Genomic DNA, 15,960 nt, shown 5'->3' on the forward strand with positions numbered 1-15,960 from the left:
AAAATACACTTAGCCTTGACTACTACTTTGAAAAAATAATGTAACAGCGGAAAACTAAAATTTTGTTTCTGCTTACTGGCAATCAAAAACATTTCAGATACCTGATTTTGTTTTATTTTTAACAAAACCCCAGACCTTTAGAAGGAAGCAACTGACTTCTCATTTTTCATTGAGAATTTTCTCAGGGGAACAAAACCAATACACCATCTCCATATGCCCAGAGTGTTTGACCAAAGGGTTTTAATTTAAACACTTGAAACTAGTTTAAGTTAGAATATTTTAAACTAGTTTTTAGTTTAGTTCACAGATATTAAAAAGTTTTACTATCAAAAAATTTCTTATCACACAAAATTTAACCAAGTTATCACTTTCTGTGCTGTGTAGTTACACAGACTATAGAAACCACCCTTACACAATTCATTCCCTGTGCACAGAGGAATATGGCAGAGCAAGGAAACACCAGTGGAGAAGGACATGAACACCACTTACAGTCAGCAAGGAAATATTAAGAGATATCATAAAGACAACAAACAATAACTATCTCTGCACATCACCCACTACCATAAAGGAAACTAAAAGCCAACTTTGTGTACAGGTACCCTACGGTGCTTGTATTAAAGATGAGGGGGGAAAAAGTGAGGGTAGTGTACGTGTGAATGCTAATAGTGGCTTTGGATAAGCTGCAATAATTTACTTTTGACTGATGAAGCCCTAAGTGATGCATCTCTTCCTCAAACACATGCCTATATTTAGTATTATTTGTACAAGTTCAAAGGCCATGGGCATAGATTGAGGCTCCATTGTGTAATTCACTAAACAAATACATTAGAGAGGGTCCCATCCAAATCACTGAGTGTATTTATGTGCTGTGAATGTTAAAAAAAGTTATTTTTGAAGTGTTTTGCAAAATATTTTTTTATTTCCATCCACTCCTTAATGCCATGACTCCAAACATTCACGTCTTATAGAGAAAATACACAGCCCCAAAATTATCCCACAAAATCTCTCAAGTCAGATATTTCCCCCCAGTCTTTCCAACTAGAGGAATATGGTCTCTAACACTTTGCAAAGCTTTAATTCTCCCAGCTCCAAAAGCACAGAGCATTTGTACCTAGCCCTTCCCTGCTAAGAGAGAGTTACCTCCGGCCTCGTTTCAGTACTGAACGTTTCCTGCACCAGGCTACGAGCAACACAAACTGAAGGGGAAGGCTGCAAGTGGTTAGGAATTTCTTAGTTCATTGTAAAAAGAAGGAAGACTGTTTTGGGGCAAGCTGTCTGAAAAATGAAAATATTCTGAAACTGTCCTAGGTGAAGGAAGCAGTCAAAAGGTGACAGAAGCATGCATGCACTTTATCAGGTTTGCAGTTCAGATGGCACCAGCAGGTAGCAGGTGGCTATCACTGTGGCCTCGAGTCTCTGTAAACACCAACAGGCACATTTACAAGAATCATTGACGTAACTGTACACACACACAACATAGCCACTTGCGTGGAAACTGGCGCTGCAAAACTAACCTGCAGTTCAGCAGGCAATATCAAGTACCTCTGGAAGCTGAAAGCCTTTAACTTTTTCTTTACAGCTCTGACAAGGCCTGTGAGGCCTGTATGACTTATGTACTGCACAAGGTGGGAACATTGCCTTTCATTTCACATTTGCTTGCTATAGGTCAGACTGTGACACACTCACTACTGCTTCCTGGCGCCTTACACTCCACGAGCCGTCTGAGTAGTTTCAGAGACGTGCCTGCCAAGTGTGATGCTACTCAGCAAGACTTCGGGTGTCAGAATCCAACCCCTGATATCACAAGACGCATCAGGCCAAGTAATTAAATTAATACAGACGGTTCTGAACCTGCAAGCACCCATGCCCCCTCCATACACACACAGTCCTGTAATGTTATAGCTTTCACATATGTCCACACATGTGTGTGTGCGCATGCAAAGACACAGAGATAATGCAACTTATTTCTGTCCATGTGGAACAAATGATCACAGCTATGCAGGTAAGAAACAAAACTGTTACTGAAACCCACTCCTGCCTCAGAAGAAGCTGAAGGGGTTATCATCATATGACATTATGGGACTACAGCATTCCTCTGATCAAAGAAAAAAAGATTAAAGCATCACACCCAGTTCTATTGTCACACAAGTAGACCATGCAATGCATTACTACAGCCCAGCTTACAGTTACAAATATCCACCGGTAACGGCCCTACTATTAACATGCCACCTGTTACCTTTTTCAAAATGCTGAAATTATCGTATGATCGTTTTCAGCTTGACAAATGCAGTTTAATCTTTATTGCCTCTCGCAGCACAGAGCCGCTTCATCCATGTCTGATTTAGCGCACGTGTGTCGGAACGCAACCCAAGTCCTCAGTTCCCCCCTGCTACAAGGCATTCATTTTGCTCTGGTTTATCAATATACCTGGGATTCCATATCCGACTGCTGCTTTACAATAAAAAACACACCCACCCAGTATTCTACCATTGCCTGTTGCCTTGGTAATCCAAAAGCCCGGGTACTCGCTGATTATCGGCGAATGAGACTCGCATTGTTCACACCGCAGCGCGTCTGCTATGTTAATGTGAGATAATGGCAGCCAGAAGACTCCTTTTGTTCCCCGCTTTGCTGTTTATTCATAGTGCCCGGAGGTCAGCGGCTGCTACACCGGCGGGGAAGGGAAGGGAAGGGAAGGGAAGGGAAGGGAAGGGAAGGGAAGGGAAGGGAAGGGAAGGAGCCGCTGCGCGCCGCCGCGGGGGCGCCCGGCAGCGCCGCGCGGAGCCGGAGCGGGAGCGGGAGCCGGAGCCGGAGCCGGGGCACGGGCAGCGCCGCAGTCGCGCTCGCGGGAGGCGCAGCAGGCAGCGAGGAGGCAGATTTGACGGACTCGCACTTCCCGGATTTTAGATGAGGCTGATTTACGCTCCCAGGGAACAGGGAGGGAAGGGAAAAAAAAAAGCGGCGCTCTGGCAGGGGGCGGGGGAGCCCGGCGAGAACACCCCCCGGCGGCCGGCGGCGCGGAGCAGCGCGGAGCAGCGCGGCGCGGCGCGGAGCAGCGCGGCGGGGCGCCGCCAAGCCGCCGCGGGGCGGGGGCGGGCAGCGGGCGGGCAGCGGGGCAGCGGCGGGGACCGGCCGGCGCCTCCCGGCCCCGCAGCCGGCGCCGCGCCCCGCAGCCGGCCGCATCCCGCCGCATCCCGCCGCTTTGCTGCTCTGCCTGGTGCCGGCGGCGAGCGCTTCCCCCCGCGCTGGGAAAAGCGCTAGGAAAGCTCTCCGCCGCTGCCGCTGGTAACGACCGCTTCCTCCCCTTCCCGCTGCGATACGGAAAGAGGCTTGACAACCCAAGTATGGGAACAGCGGGAATAAAACAATGACAAAGTCGTATATCAGGAATCTACCCCTTTTATCATTACCTTCTTACAGAGAAATGCTGTCCTATTTTCATCTAAATGAATTAAAGATATTTGCAAAGAAAAGGCATCAAGAAAAACATCAGGTTCTAGGCAAAACAAACAAACAAACCCAAAATGCAACAAAACACATCTGTGTTACTGTTGCCAAATTATCCAAAAAGAACAAAAATCCCAAAACCAAACGCATTTGACACCATTTATGCCGGAGATTTATTTTTTCCGCTCCTCTGAAATTTGAAGGCGCAGGCAGCCTGTGCAGCTGCCTCCCTGCTTGGAGCCCATGTCACTGCCTGCCCGCCGGGCCGGAGCGCAGCGCCGGTGACGCGGACTCCCGCGCACGGCACCCCGCGCACGGCCCCTCGCACCCACGGCGTGCTGCGAGCCGCCAGCCGTCCCTCCCTAGCCCTTATGCCTTTGGAAAGGGAAGCTGAACCTAACACTTGGACCTAACGCTGTAGCGGTTGAAGAGCGCTGTTGACTTGAGTCTGATGTTCCCGAGCCAAAGGTACTCAATTCACTTAAAAGCCTCCCAATGATTTTAATGAGTTTTGCATCAAATAGCTAGGCGAAGTGTAGCTTTCAGTGTCACCACACGGTTATCACGCTGACAGTCAAAACTGGTAAAAACTAGGGATGTTGCCACAGCTGAATGATTTTTAACTCCAGTGCCATCACAGATGTGTTGGTTTCCCTGAGAACCAGTGACAGAGGGAACCTTCCCAACACACCGGAAGAGCAAGATCACCTGGGCTCAGCACACACCATCTGCTTTTGAAAGCAGCCCCCATGTAAAGAGTGTTATACTACTGTGATAATTGCTAAACAGTAAATTACAATCAATCAGACATTTTTAGAAATCGGCTGTTTCATATGCCCCAAACACTAGGATGAAAATTGCTTTTCCAAAAATGCTAGTTACAATATTTTAAAAACTGGTATAGACAGGGCAAAGCCTGAGAAGGTCAGATTTTGCCTCAGTCAGCAAACGTACTTTAAATAATATTTGCCTAGTCTTTATCAGGATTTTTAAAATATCAGCTGACACTTTTTAATAAAAACAAAATTTCACAAGACAAACCCCAAACTTTTTATCTAATATACACAAAGCTTAGAGAAAAAAACCTCTTAAGCATATATAACACTTACATGTACTTATCAGATAACAACACAGAAAGTACATTAGCAGTATACTACACCTCTTGCAGTAGCACTACTCTGACTCTCTAATCAATACAGAAGCCCTGTTTTGACACGTGCAAGGTGCTGCACACACAATAAATGAGAAAGATCATCCTTGTCCTAAACCTCTTGCACAGCATATGACGAATATATATTTGAAGAGAATTTAAGCTGCCCATTATTGTTTTCAGAGTTTATGTCTCTCAGTCTCTCCTTTTGCCACAAGAACTTACCACAAAATTATCTCACCTGAAATGAAATGCAAACTTTTCACATAAAAGTGATACAAGTTTAATTATTAACAGCCAGTGGTTACACACAGTCAGCTTTCAGCTAGAGAGTACCAATCTTGGAGCTTTTAGCTCCCATGTTCTTTCAAGGTTTTCTTCCAGTTCCTCCGCACAATAACAGTGTGTGCTGAATCTAACATTAACAGTGGTCTCAGAGGGCGAGATGGACAATGAGTCTGGGGAAAGTATTCTCAAGCCACTACAATTTTGTTTTTACAGTGCTTATAGTCTATGGAGCTGGCCTTACTTAACACTGTTCTGAACAAGTTTTGTGTTGGTTTTCCTTTATGTAATGTTATTTTTGCAGAAACTTTTGGGATTCTGAACTTTTCCCTTGTTTTTTCCTGATGGTGGATTTTAACACTTCTCCTTGGTTTGAAAGACAGCAGGAAAAAGAGACTGCTCTTGCAAAATCAGGAGTAACACAGGTTGCTTTACTGGGTGTATTCTCTTATATTAGGATTTACTATCTGCTCAGTCCCTACTTACATTTATTTCATAATTTCACAAACAAAAAGATGAAAAGACTTAGAAATAATCTTATTTTTCCCCTTAATGGTACTGAATTCTTTTGCAAAGATTGTTCCTGTACACTACATGCAGTAATGACGGGATCCCCAGCTGCAAACTGAGGTGTAGGACGTGCACAACAGCCTTGTTTTCATAAGAGACTGCACACTGCACCTGACCTTTCACTTTAACCATTTCCCTAATCCAGACATTTTAAAAGTGACTATCACTGTCAGCCAAAACTGCCTATGATGGCAAAACTGAAAAGGCAGCAACCTTTGCAGAAACTTTGAAAAAGTTTCTACCCGTCTGTTAGAGCTGGATGACTTCTGATTCGTAACAGACCATGCACAGGAGAGGATCCGAACCATCCAGTAAAAATTCAGATGCAGAGCTGTAATTCTCTTCCAAGAGCCCCTACCAGTACTGTACGCTCAGCTGTTAGTTAGGTTTAAATTGGAGAAGAAAGGGACAAGACAAACACTAACAACAGGCACCCTTGTAAAGCAAGTCTAACCAATAAATGGTATTTATAGCAATTACCTGAACATAAAACAATAATAATAACAAATAAAGCACCTACTATAATATTGAATTACTATTTAATTTGATCTACTCTTTAATTTTATCAAAATCTCTGACACAAAGTAATTTGTATTAAAAATAACTATCTTTGTACTTTAATCAATCTTGACTGCCCTATGCAGAAATTAGTATTATTCAGTCACTAGCTGCAAGACAGCTGCCAATTAATTAATTAATATGGAAGACCAAAATTTGTAATGAGAGAGAAGATAATATGAACCCAAAGAATACTCATGAAAACAGAGCAGACTACAGCGAATGGCTGTGTATTTTCAGGTGTGTACATTGACAAAGTAAGCATTATTACAAGCTGCGCAAGTGATGAAAAGCCCCCTAGCACTTGGATGGGTCTGATCCATCTTACACTGAATTAGGGTGCAATTCCCACTGACCTTGACAGGAACTGTGCCCCTTCAAATCAAGATTCAATTTGATCCACGTGTAACAAAGTCCACCACGTAATGCAATAAAGTGTTAAGTGGGGACTTGATCAAAGTAAAAGAAGGCATTAAAATGACAATAATTTGTACTTACGTAACATCACTTGCCAGAGATCTTAAAGTACCTTATAAATATTAAGTTAACCACCTTGAGTAGTATCTGTTCTTACAGACATTATGACAGATTTGAAACATGTAATACAAAGAAGTTACACTACTCCCTGCGAGTCTGAAAGCACGAACTTCCACCCCATGCAGAAGGCCAGCCCAAAGACTACAGGCTCTCCTGAAGTCCCCCGTAAATCCTTTAAGTAGGACTTAAATTAGAAGTTATACAGGATTTAGGAGGTGGATAGGTCTCATACTGGTCCTCAGCAGAGGAATAAAGTTTACCCACATGAATCAGTAAAAAGAGTCTAAGAACTGAAAGAATCTCACATTCAGTTTTGAGCTAACTATTATTGCACTGCACAGACTTTAGCAGAGAGAAGAACTGAGTCGCTCTTTGAGACTCCAGTGCTCACTGTGTTCATAAAGCACAGCAGGCACACGCAAAGCATGGCGCCTATCCCAAGGGGTTTGCAGCCTAACTACCCATCCGGCACTAGGACACAGGGAACGGTATCTTTTCCTTTCCTTCACGGGTATTTCACTGAATTCTGTGTTATATATGCAACCCGCATAGTGATTTAACATTTGATCACTCTATTGTTAATGGAAAACACTGAATTAAAAAATAAATTAGCACAAGACAGTTTCTAATCCTGTAAGCATTTTTTGCGTGTATGCAAATCTCTGTATGCCATGTATTCTGCTCTCTGTAAGTATGTTTGACCAATACTGTCACTGTCAAAGCCCTTGTTGATCTGTCTACTTCAGTTTTCTCCCACAACTCAATTCACTTTTTCAAAATAAAAAAACCCCTGAATTCCTTATAATGTATGTGTCTATAGTGTTTTAAATATGAATCCTTAAATTCAGATTATTGTAATACATTCTTGAGTCAGAATTTATTATAACTAATGGAGGCAAATTTCAACTTTGAGACAACACAGTTGTGTTTCTGTAGTGGCAATATAATGGGATTCTAGTCCATGACTAGAGTTATTAGTAATTTCATTGCTAGTAAAAACAACAGCAGAAGAATCCCTGTTTTAAGTACTTCAAGACAGTCTGACTACAGGGGAAGCCTTTTTCTCATCCAGTAATATTCAGCAGTTGACATATATCCTATATTCCCTTTGTTAATCTATATAAGGCAACTGTATATGCTCTGTTCTAACCTCACATCTAATGTTTTTATGAACCTTACAAAGCAGCTGGCTACCTTAATTTCTCGTAGGAAATACACAACATATATTTTTCTGGTTTGGATTCACACAAAAGCCTTGTGAATGTAAGCTTTGAGATGCTGTGAACTTTTAACACTAAGCTTTTGACCTAAACATAATCTAATACAGATACAAATGTTGTCTCATCAACAACTTTATAACTGGGATTATACTTAATAGCTTTTCATCTTCTGCTTTATTCAAACAAACAGAAAACTCAGTTCTTCCCCACCCCACACTTCACTGCTGTCTTACAGGACCATTATAAAACTTCCATGAAAACAGACAATTCCATCTGGAAAAAAGTCGGAGCGCCACAAGATGTCTCATCGTAATGTACCACCTGAGATCATTTGAAGCAGTCAGGGTACAGCCCAAATTACAGATGAGGCAGCAGCTCACAAGGAAGCAGCTCCATAGCTAGCAGGTATTCCAAATCCCCAAGATGTTGCTGCAGCTATTGTAGATAAGGGGTTATGCCACAGAAGTAATGTTGCTAGAGGGGTATCTCATAGGTAGCAGCACTAACTTAGAGCTGACTCCCAGCATCTTCTTCAGTAAAGCATTTCAAGGTCAATACTCAAGAGAAACTCATAGGGATTGCCTGATACTAGAGAGGATGTTCTACTATTAGGTAGAAAACTGGATAACCTGGCATTGCCAGATATGCTGGTAGAGGGTTTAGCAAGAGGGAGAATTTATACTTTGTCATGTGACAGTGTTTCAGCGGAGAACTGCCATGAAGGAAGAAGAAATGTGTCTATCTTAACTAATAATATAATACATGGCCTCTGTGAGATAGGACAGTGCTTTCATCCTTACTCTATAAACAGTAGGGGAACAGATGCTAAAAGGTCAGATGAGAAGCAAGTACCTAAAAACTACAGAAAATATACCTAAGGGTGTGTATACACTGCACCACATGTTTCTAAGCAGATTGACCACTAATTCCACCTTGGCTTCTGCAAAGCTTCTCCCAAGTGTAAAAATAAGTTATTTTAGAGCAGAAGATTTTCTCATTTTTATAAGCATGTTTATACCCAATCATTTCATAAGCAACTGAAAAAATAAGCAATCCAGGTGCTGTGAAAAGTCTGTGAGATTAGTTGTATGAGAAAAGGATTTTATTGTCAAGTACTATAATAAAAGGCATTGAGGTCCCATGATTTTCCCATAAATAGAACAAAAATATAGGGGAGAGGGAGGGAAGAAAAAGCGTTTTCAAGACCTGAATTCCCAGATCCAAATGCACTGGTACAAAGATGAGTCAAATCCTTAAACCCCATTCTAACATGAACATTCAAGTTGTATTATACTATGATAGTATCTAGGTACAGGGAATCTAAACAAACATTTAGCCTCATCGATGGTGTTATAATCCTTTAGTAACAAAAGTACCCTACATTTTGCTTAAAAACAATTTATATTATTATGATTATTGTGATATTATTGACCTTGTCTGTACTTATTCTCCAGCTTCTGCCTCGATCTAGGCTCTGAGGAGAAGACATGTGACCCTCACCCGATAGAAGGTGGTATAGGCTGTTTATGGCTATGCCCAATATACAATTGCTTTGCTCTAGCACAGCATTTCTAACGCAACTTACAAAATGGAACATCAGTGAAATGTTTTCAACCTCAAGAAAAGCCACTTTTATTCAAGCAGTAGGAAAATGTCTGGTGAGAGATATGTTGTAGAAATTTCTCCTTAGGGCACAACCTTCAGTATGAAAGCTGAGTCTGCTAGACCTGAGCACAGGTTTGAAGACGGAGGTGTCTTTTCACTATGCACTGGGTAACAGCAAAGACAGAAACCAAACTTATTTAGTGCTTGCTGCAATTCTAGATCCCCTGTTGTCCATAGTGCTGTTCACTGCATGAAATGGTGTAGCTACCTCTGTCAATGGTAATAAGCACTTCAATTAAAAGATCTGTCACGTACCCCATGTATACATGCTTCCACTCCTACAGAGTGGGGTGAGACTCACCTATGAGAGAGGGTGGGTTTCATGGAGCTCATAGAGTTCATGGGGGGTTGCATGGGTAGCTTCCCTGGAGGATCGTTCTGCCGGCTTTTCTGGTGGCGAAGCAGCAAGAGCCGTCCCAGCTCCTCACACCACGATGAGAGCAGCGCTGTGCAAACAGAACAAAATGTCAGTAAGTGCCCAACTGAATATCCAGTACAGCCGAGTGCGGATGCAAGCTACTGTAACTACAAGAGTCACAAACTGAACAGACAAACCCCAGGAGTGAAAAGCCTGTCCGTGAACCACCACTCACATTATTATCCTATCAAATTGAGTCTGTAATTGCCCTACGCTATCATTATAATGTTTTTACACAAGTTACAAACATTCTGCACAGCCCAGGAGGCACGAGAGAACTTGTCTGACTGAGCAGCAAAGAGATGAAGAATGGATGAGGGACAAGTCGTGGGATAGCTGTTATGAATGACAAAAGATGCAGAAGAATTCATTTCACACTCATAGAAACATAACAAAACCATACAGAAAACATCATTTGCAGAGGGGAGCAAAGAACAAGAAGATTTCCTTTTTGTTTAGCTATTTTTGTGCAATAGCTTAATTGGAGAAAACATGAAGAGAAACCCATGTGCTGAAATACATTTCCAAAACTACTATTAGCTACTAGTCTTGCACAGATAAACAAGATAACATGGCCACACAAAGGTATGTTTATAAAGTTAAGCACTTAAATCTATATCTAAACCAGCACAACCCCTAAATGTGCATTTCCATTATGTGACTAATCTTCCGGTCAATGAGGGTGCTTCTGTGCTTACAGAAAAACCATGCGTATGAACTACGATAGGCAGAGATTTCCTAGAGAGACTAACAGCTTGCAACTCCCTCTGAAGACATGAGAGGGTTCATTATCTCCGGAAATGTGGCCTTTCCCTTAGGCACCCACACTCGAAAACGCCAGCCCACGTTACAAAGCCCACGTCCTTTGCAAGGAACAGAGCCCGTGGAGGTGAGCAGGGCTGAAACCTGGCGCCCGCGACTGCAGCCGGCCAAGACGCCACCGCCGAGTCGCCGGCAACACCTGAGCCACCGCCCTGCCCGTTCCAGGGCCGCCTCCGCGGGGGCTGCGGCAAGGGCGAAGCCTTCCCCCGGAACAGAGCGCAGGCCAAGCGCAAACGCTGCGCTCCAAGTAGCGTTCTCAAGCGGAAGTGCTTGGGGTTTTTCCTTCTTTAAAGTAGGCTTTACAAAAACCTCATAACAGTAAAATGTTTGGTATCTAATTTTCTAACTAAGCACTTTCCTGAGGTGTTAGGAAGCCAAAACAAATCAACAGACTGTGTTAGAAGGTGAGAACCAGAAGACCACTCAAAAACCAAACCGCCAGACTGGTTTAACGTAAGAAAGCTCTAAAATGTCATTTTAGGCTTGCTGGTTTAAACAAGACAAGTGCAGAATTCTCTAAAATCGGGACTTTTATTTTCAATGGTTGTTTTTCTAACGGTTATGTTTTAATCTAATACCATAATCATAAGCAATAGCAAAGTGTCATTTCTGGGTACACCACCTTCTATTTCCAGGTGATACTCAAAGGTATCTGTTAACAGATAATTATTACAACAATTTCCAAAGGGACTAATTGTAAAGTCATATTTTTAGAAAAAAATAAGAACACCCACAAATACGATTTTTTCAGTATTAGAAGAAGCAACTGGAATTTTTTAGATGTTTAATGGTAGGACAAGAAAAACATCAAAGCCCATACCATTCTTGTGAATTAATTACACTTTAGGACAAAGGAGGTGTAGCACTTTTATTGCATTTATCAGATGGAAGCTCAAGAGTGGTGTTTAGGGAAGCATTTTAGTGCTGTGCTATGAAGAAAAGGGGACACCGCTTCTTTACGTAACTAAATACGGTCACTCTGAAGTTGCTGGCCTCGCATGTAGCCTGCAGAAAGCGTTCCCCTTGAGCTCTCTGAAATGTTGCAGCAACGAGTGTCAGTCTGAGCTGCTTCTCTATTAGCCAAGGGATCTGTCAACAAGCATTTGATCACATTATACTCACCTTTTATCCCTGGCACATCATTACCAAAGCGCCAGTGACAAAGCCCCCCCTTTCCGAGGCGCCGGGAGACAAAAATCCCCGCCGCGCAGGGCTCCTCCACGCACGCTGCGGCCACTCGAGCTCTGAGCAAAACGAACCACGCGCTCTGCCGAACGCGAGACGCAGCCATGTCAAAATAACAGTGGATGCTGAGCACTTCCACAGCTGAGTGTAATTACGACGGTGTCAAATGGAAATCGTCCATCTTAAATGGGGCTTTGATGTGAGGAGGGAGCTGTTCCTCACGCACACGTATACGCTCTTGACAAGTAAGATAAAAAGCAACAACCTAATGAGTCTGAGGACATGGATCTGCAAACAAAAGCCATTCCAGCTTCAAAAAGACGCAGAGCAACTCCTGGAAAAGGAATATGCCAAAGAGATAACATGGCTTTGGTGAGGTGCAGATAAGAAAAGATATTAATGAGTTATTATTATTACTACTAATGTCCAATACACATGTTTATAAAGGTGAAATGTAAACTGTCAAAGAACAAAGAGGCCCTCACGATAAGGTAGACAGTTACGTTCTACAAGTTATCTGCAGCGTACTCATGTTTTTAGAAACTAAGAGACCGAAGGTATAAAACGTAACAAATTTACTCATCCCTATCACAGCACTCATTACCGAGAGGTTTAACCTTTCCTCCCCGGGGACGTTTCAACTCATGTACCATGTATAATAATCGCTCCCTTCCCTGCATTGCTGTTTGTGCATGCAATGAAAACAGATCAGCTTGCAGCCGACTTAAGAAACACTGCTTCATCTCTGTCCCCCTGACGAAGCTGGAGCAAGAACGGGCTGAAGGGTTTTGCTCTCATTTGCTTGCAATGCTGGAACACCCTTCCCTCTTCCTCACCCCATCTACCTCCACTGGTACTGGCTTGCTCCCCGTTTGGGAAGATGAATACCCACCACACACACATCTGGTACAGCTGGGTTCTGGAGAACATGACTTCCTGTGCTATTCAAGTAAGATGAAACAAACTGAAAATGAATTTACAGATTACACTATTCATCTTTAGTGTACTTAGTTACTGCTTTTTATGCTGACAGTATTAGGCATATCTCAACTCATTTACACTCAAAGCACGAGAAATTCAGTATCATACTATAATGAACAGATAAAGCAGCAAGCACAAAGGACAGCTACAGATGGTGCCAACAGTCAGTCTCTCCCTCTCACAGCACAGCCAAGCAGCTGCTTTTCTCCCCCCTCCACCCCTCCTCCTTGTAAAACAGGAGCACAGATTTTGCAGATGGACAATCCACACCGTCTCTCACAGCCTCTTGCTGCGGCAGTCTAATGATCAGATTTAAATCGTGCTCCTGTGCTGCATTGCTACAGTGCCCCTTGCATACAATAACGGGGCTTTCCCGCTTAAGTTCAAGTCAACTGTTGCAATGGGGGAAACAAAAATTCTTCAGAGAGGCACCCTCTCCCTGCACACAGTACAAGTGTAAAATACAGCCTGGTTAAGATACCAGAATTGACATTTTCATCCAATGTTCAGTCACAGAGGGCTTTGCCAGCTCATGCCAAAAGATGCATAATAATGGCAATCAAATGACATGCTGACAGTTTAAGTGTATTCACACATTTATTTTGCTTAAAGGGACACACTCTGGGTTGATTGCTGCAATATTTGACCTACTTTTCTCTATTTGCAAAACCTGTAACATTCTTAATGGGATTGCATTTTACTTTAAACACTGATGTATTTTCATAGGAATAAATCAATACCGATTTGCTAACAACGACTATGTTAAAGCAACCAACACCGAAATGAGCAGCTGCGGTCTCTGCATTTATGAAATGGAGAAAAACTGAAAAATTATAAATAGGAGAAATTTCAATTATAAGTAGCCAAAGGGGTTTCCAAAGGAAGTGAGAAAATATCCGCTCAGAGGTATTCAGCTTCCTGCCACCCAGCCCCATTTTCCTTTCTTCTCTCTCTAGCGAGGGCGCAAAGTTGCATGAGCGTGTCTGAGTACAAAATGCGACCAACTTCTCCTTAAAAACACTTACAAATACACACACACACACAGAGCTGGCCACACCTGGTGACCTCCTGGATGCCTCCAATAGTTTTAAACACTTTCATTTAAAAACCATAAAACAACCTGACCATGCATACGCTGGGAGCTTGAGGGAAGGCAAGAGGGGGGAAGGCAGAGAATTTATTTTCCTTCAGCTTGAGTCACATTTCAAGCATTTCTTTGCAACCACAGAGCTAAGCTTTGCTTGAAAGAGAAAGGAAGCAATTGTTATTTAATCCCTTGCCTCTAGGAGCCAGGTCTTTAAGAACTTGCCAAATATCACAAGATTTGCGACACAATTATTAGAATTGGCAACATCCCCTGATATTGTTCATTTCCTGTTAGGGTCCTTTTGTGCTGAAAAACTGTTATACGGGATAAAAAAAAGAAAAAAAAGAAAAAAAAGAAAAGATTTCCACCAAACACACTGCAGTGCATTTGATCCAAGCACTGTGTATTTACAAATCAAAACGCCTCGGAGCAAAAGCGAGCGTTCCCAGGCCCGGCAGTGGTCAGGAGGAGCGCTGTTTCGGCGTGGGGCGCCCAAGGCCGCGTAGCGGGGCCGCGAGAGGGGAAAGGCACAGCCTGGCGGCACCGACGGCCGCCCTGTGAGGCGAGCAGGGCAGCGCGGCGCAGGGCAGGGCAGAGCAGAGACCCACCGCGGGGCAGACGGCTCGGCGAGCGGCGCTCCGGAGCCTCGCTCGGCTCGAGCAGCCAAGCGGGTCCGGGGAGCCGGGCTCGGCCCCAAGGGCCCCTGCTCGCGGCACTACGCTGGGGCTGGAGGAGGCTCCGCACATGCACGGGGGGGTAAAGCCATTAACATGGGGCAGCGAAACAGTGCTTTGGCTAATTAAAATCAACTGCCTTCAGAAAACACCAGACTCTTCAGAAAGAAAAAACAATTAGCTCAAGTTGGGGAAAATCCACGGAGAAAGGCCGGCCCGATGCTCCGTTTCTTACATCCTGACTACAAATGCTTCTGGTGCACCTGCATGCACAAACCAACGAGTAAATGATGGATGATGATGATGCACCTTGAAGTATGGTATATAGCCATGGTATTGAATATTGGGTACAGTCCATTATAATCCTTGCTGGGGAAGGGAACAGAAAGGGAAAGGAAAATAGGCCGAACAATCGATGCTGCCCGATGGATTCACTAATGCATTTCATTAGCTGTATACACACCACCATCAATAGCTACAATCCTGGGACTGACTGATTTAACTCAACGCATCGCAAAGTGCTGTACTAAGCATCTGCGAGTGAATGAGCCAGTGGGCTCCCTAGAAAGCAAAATACAGAGAAGCATGGTGCTAATCTATTTACCTATTATGATACCCTAGTATTAGTTACAGCTTATCACCTCGGTAAATCACCGCCTCTTGTTAGGGAACGTGCTTAAAGGTGCAGCAAACTGTTATTTACAGGCAGACACTATATTTACAGCTACAAAGACAGGTGAGGAGGGGCTAGGACAACAGCTCAGTAATTTCAATGCCTTCTGCTTCCCAGGAGACTGCTGGAGGAGCACAATAGGATTACCGCTGCCTTGCTGCAGTTAAGCTGCAGTAGATAGTTCAATAGGCAGACTGGCAGACCTGTATTTCTTACTCACTGCAATGAAAATATTAGGGGAAAAAAAGAACGAGTTTGATCTGGAGCAAACTATCTGTTCAGCACCATCTCTCTGCCTTGTTTTTGATTTCATTTCAGAAAGAAATACATTTGGCTGATAAGATTTTTGCAGCATATGTAAGAAAATCCAGCATTTTCCCCCAGATTGTATCCATTAATTTTATTATGCTTTTAGAAACAGATTCATATTTTTTATATAGGGAATCCCTTATAAATAGAATACAGAGCCAACAAGGGCTCTGTATCCTCTGCTGTGCAGCCTGCAATCTACATACAGTTTTTATAAATCAGTCAGAGAGATAATTTGGTGGGGTATGAAGGGAAGCAGTGGAGGGAAGGGAGGGGAAATAAGTACTGTCCTGGTTATTTAAGAATGTCCTTCTCTTTACACAGAAGAATGCAGAAAATACACTGTTTGGAAATATATAAAAACAATGAGTGTTAACTA

General features: G+C 43.2%; 1 protein-coding gene across 8 annotated transcripts in view; it reads right to left on the reverse strand.

Moving 5' to 3' along the window:
• The window catches only part of ZMIZ1 (zinc finger MIZ-type containing 1), a 363,439-nt gene that overhangs the window by 44,076 nt on the left and 303,403 nt on the right, over nucleotides 1-15,960 (reverse strand). For all 8 annotated transcript variants that reach the window (XM_067299869.1, XM_067299867.1, XM_067299868.1 and 5 more), the window contains one exon: nucleotides 9,734-9,878. In XM_067299869.1, coding sequence (XP_067155970.1) covers nucleotides 9,734-9,878 — 145 coding nt within the window. The remainder of the gene's footprint in view (nucleotides 1-9,733; nucleotides 9,879-15,960) is intronic.

Source organism: Apteryx mantelli, chromosome 7, assembly GCF_036417845.1.
Source record: "Apteryx mantelli isolate bAptMan1 chromosome 7, bAptMan1.hap1, whole genome shotgun sequence".
NCBI classification, from domain to species: Eukaryota; Metazoa; Chordata; class Aves; order Apterygiformes; family Apterygidae; genus Apteryx; species Apteryx mantelli.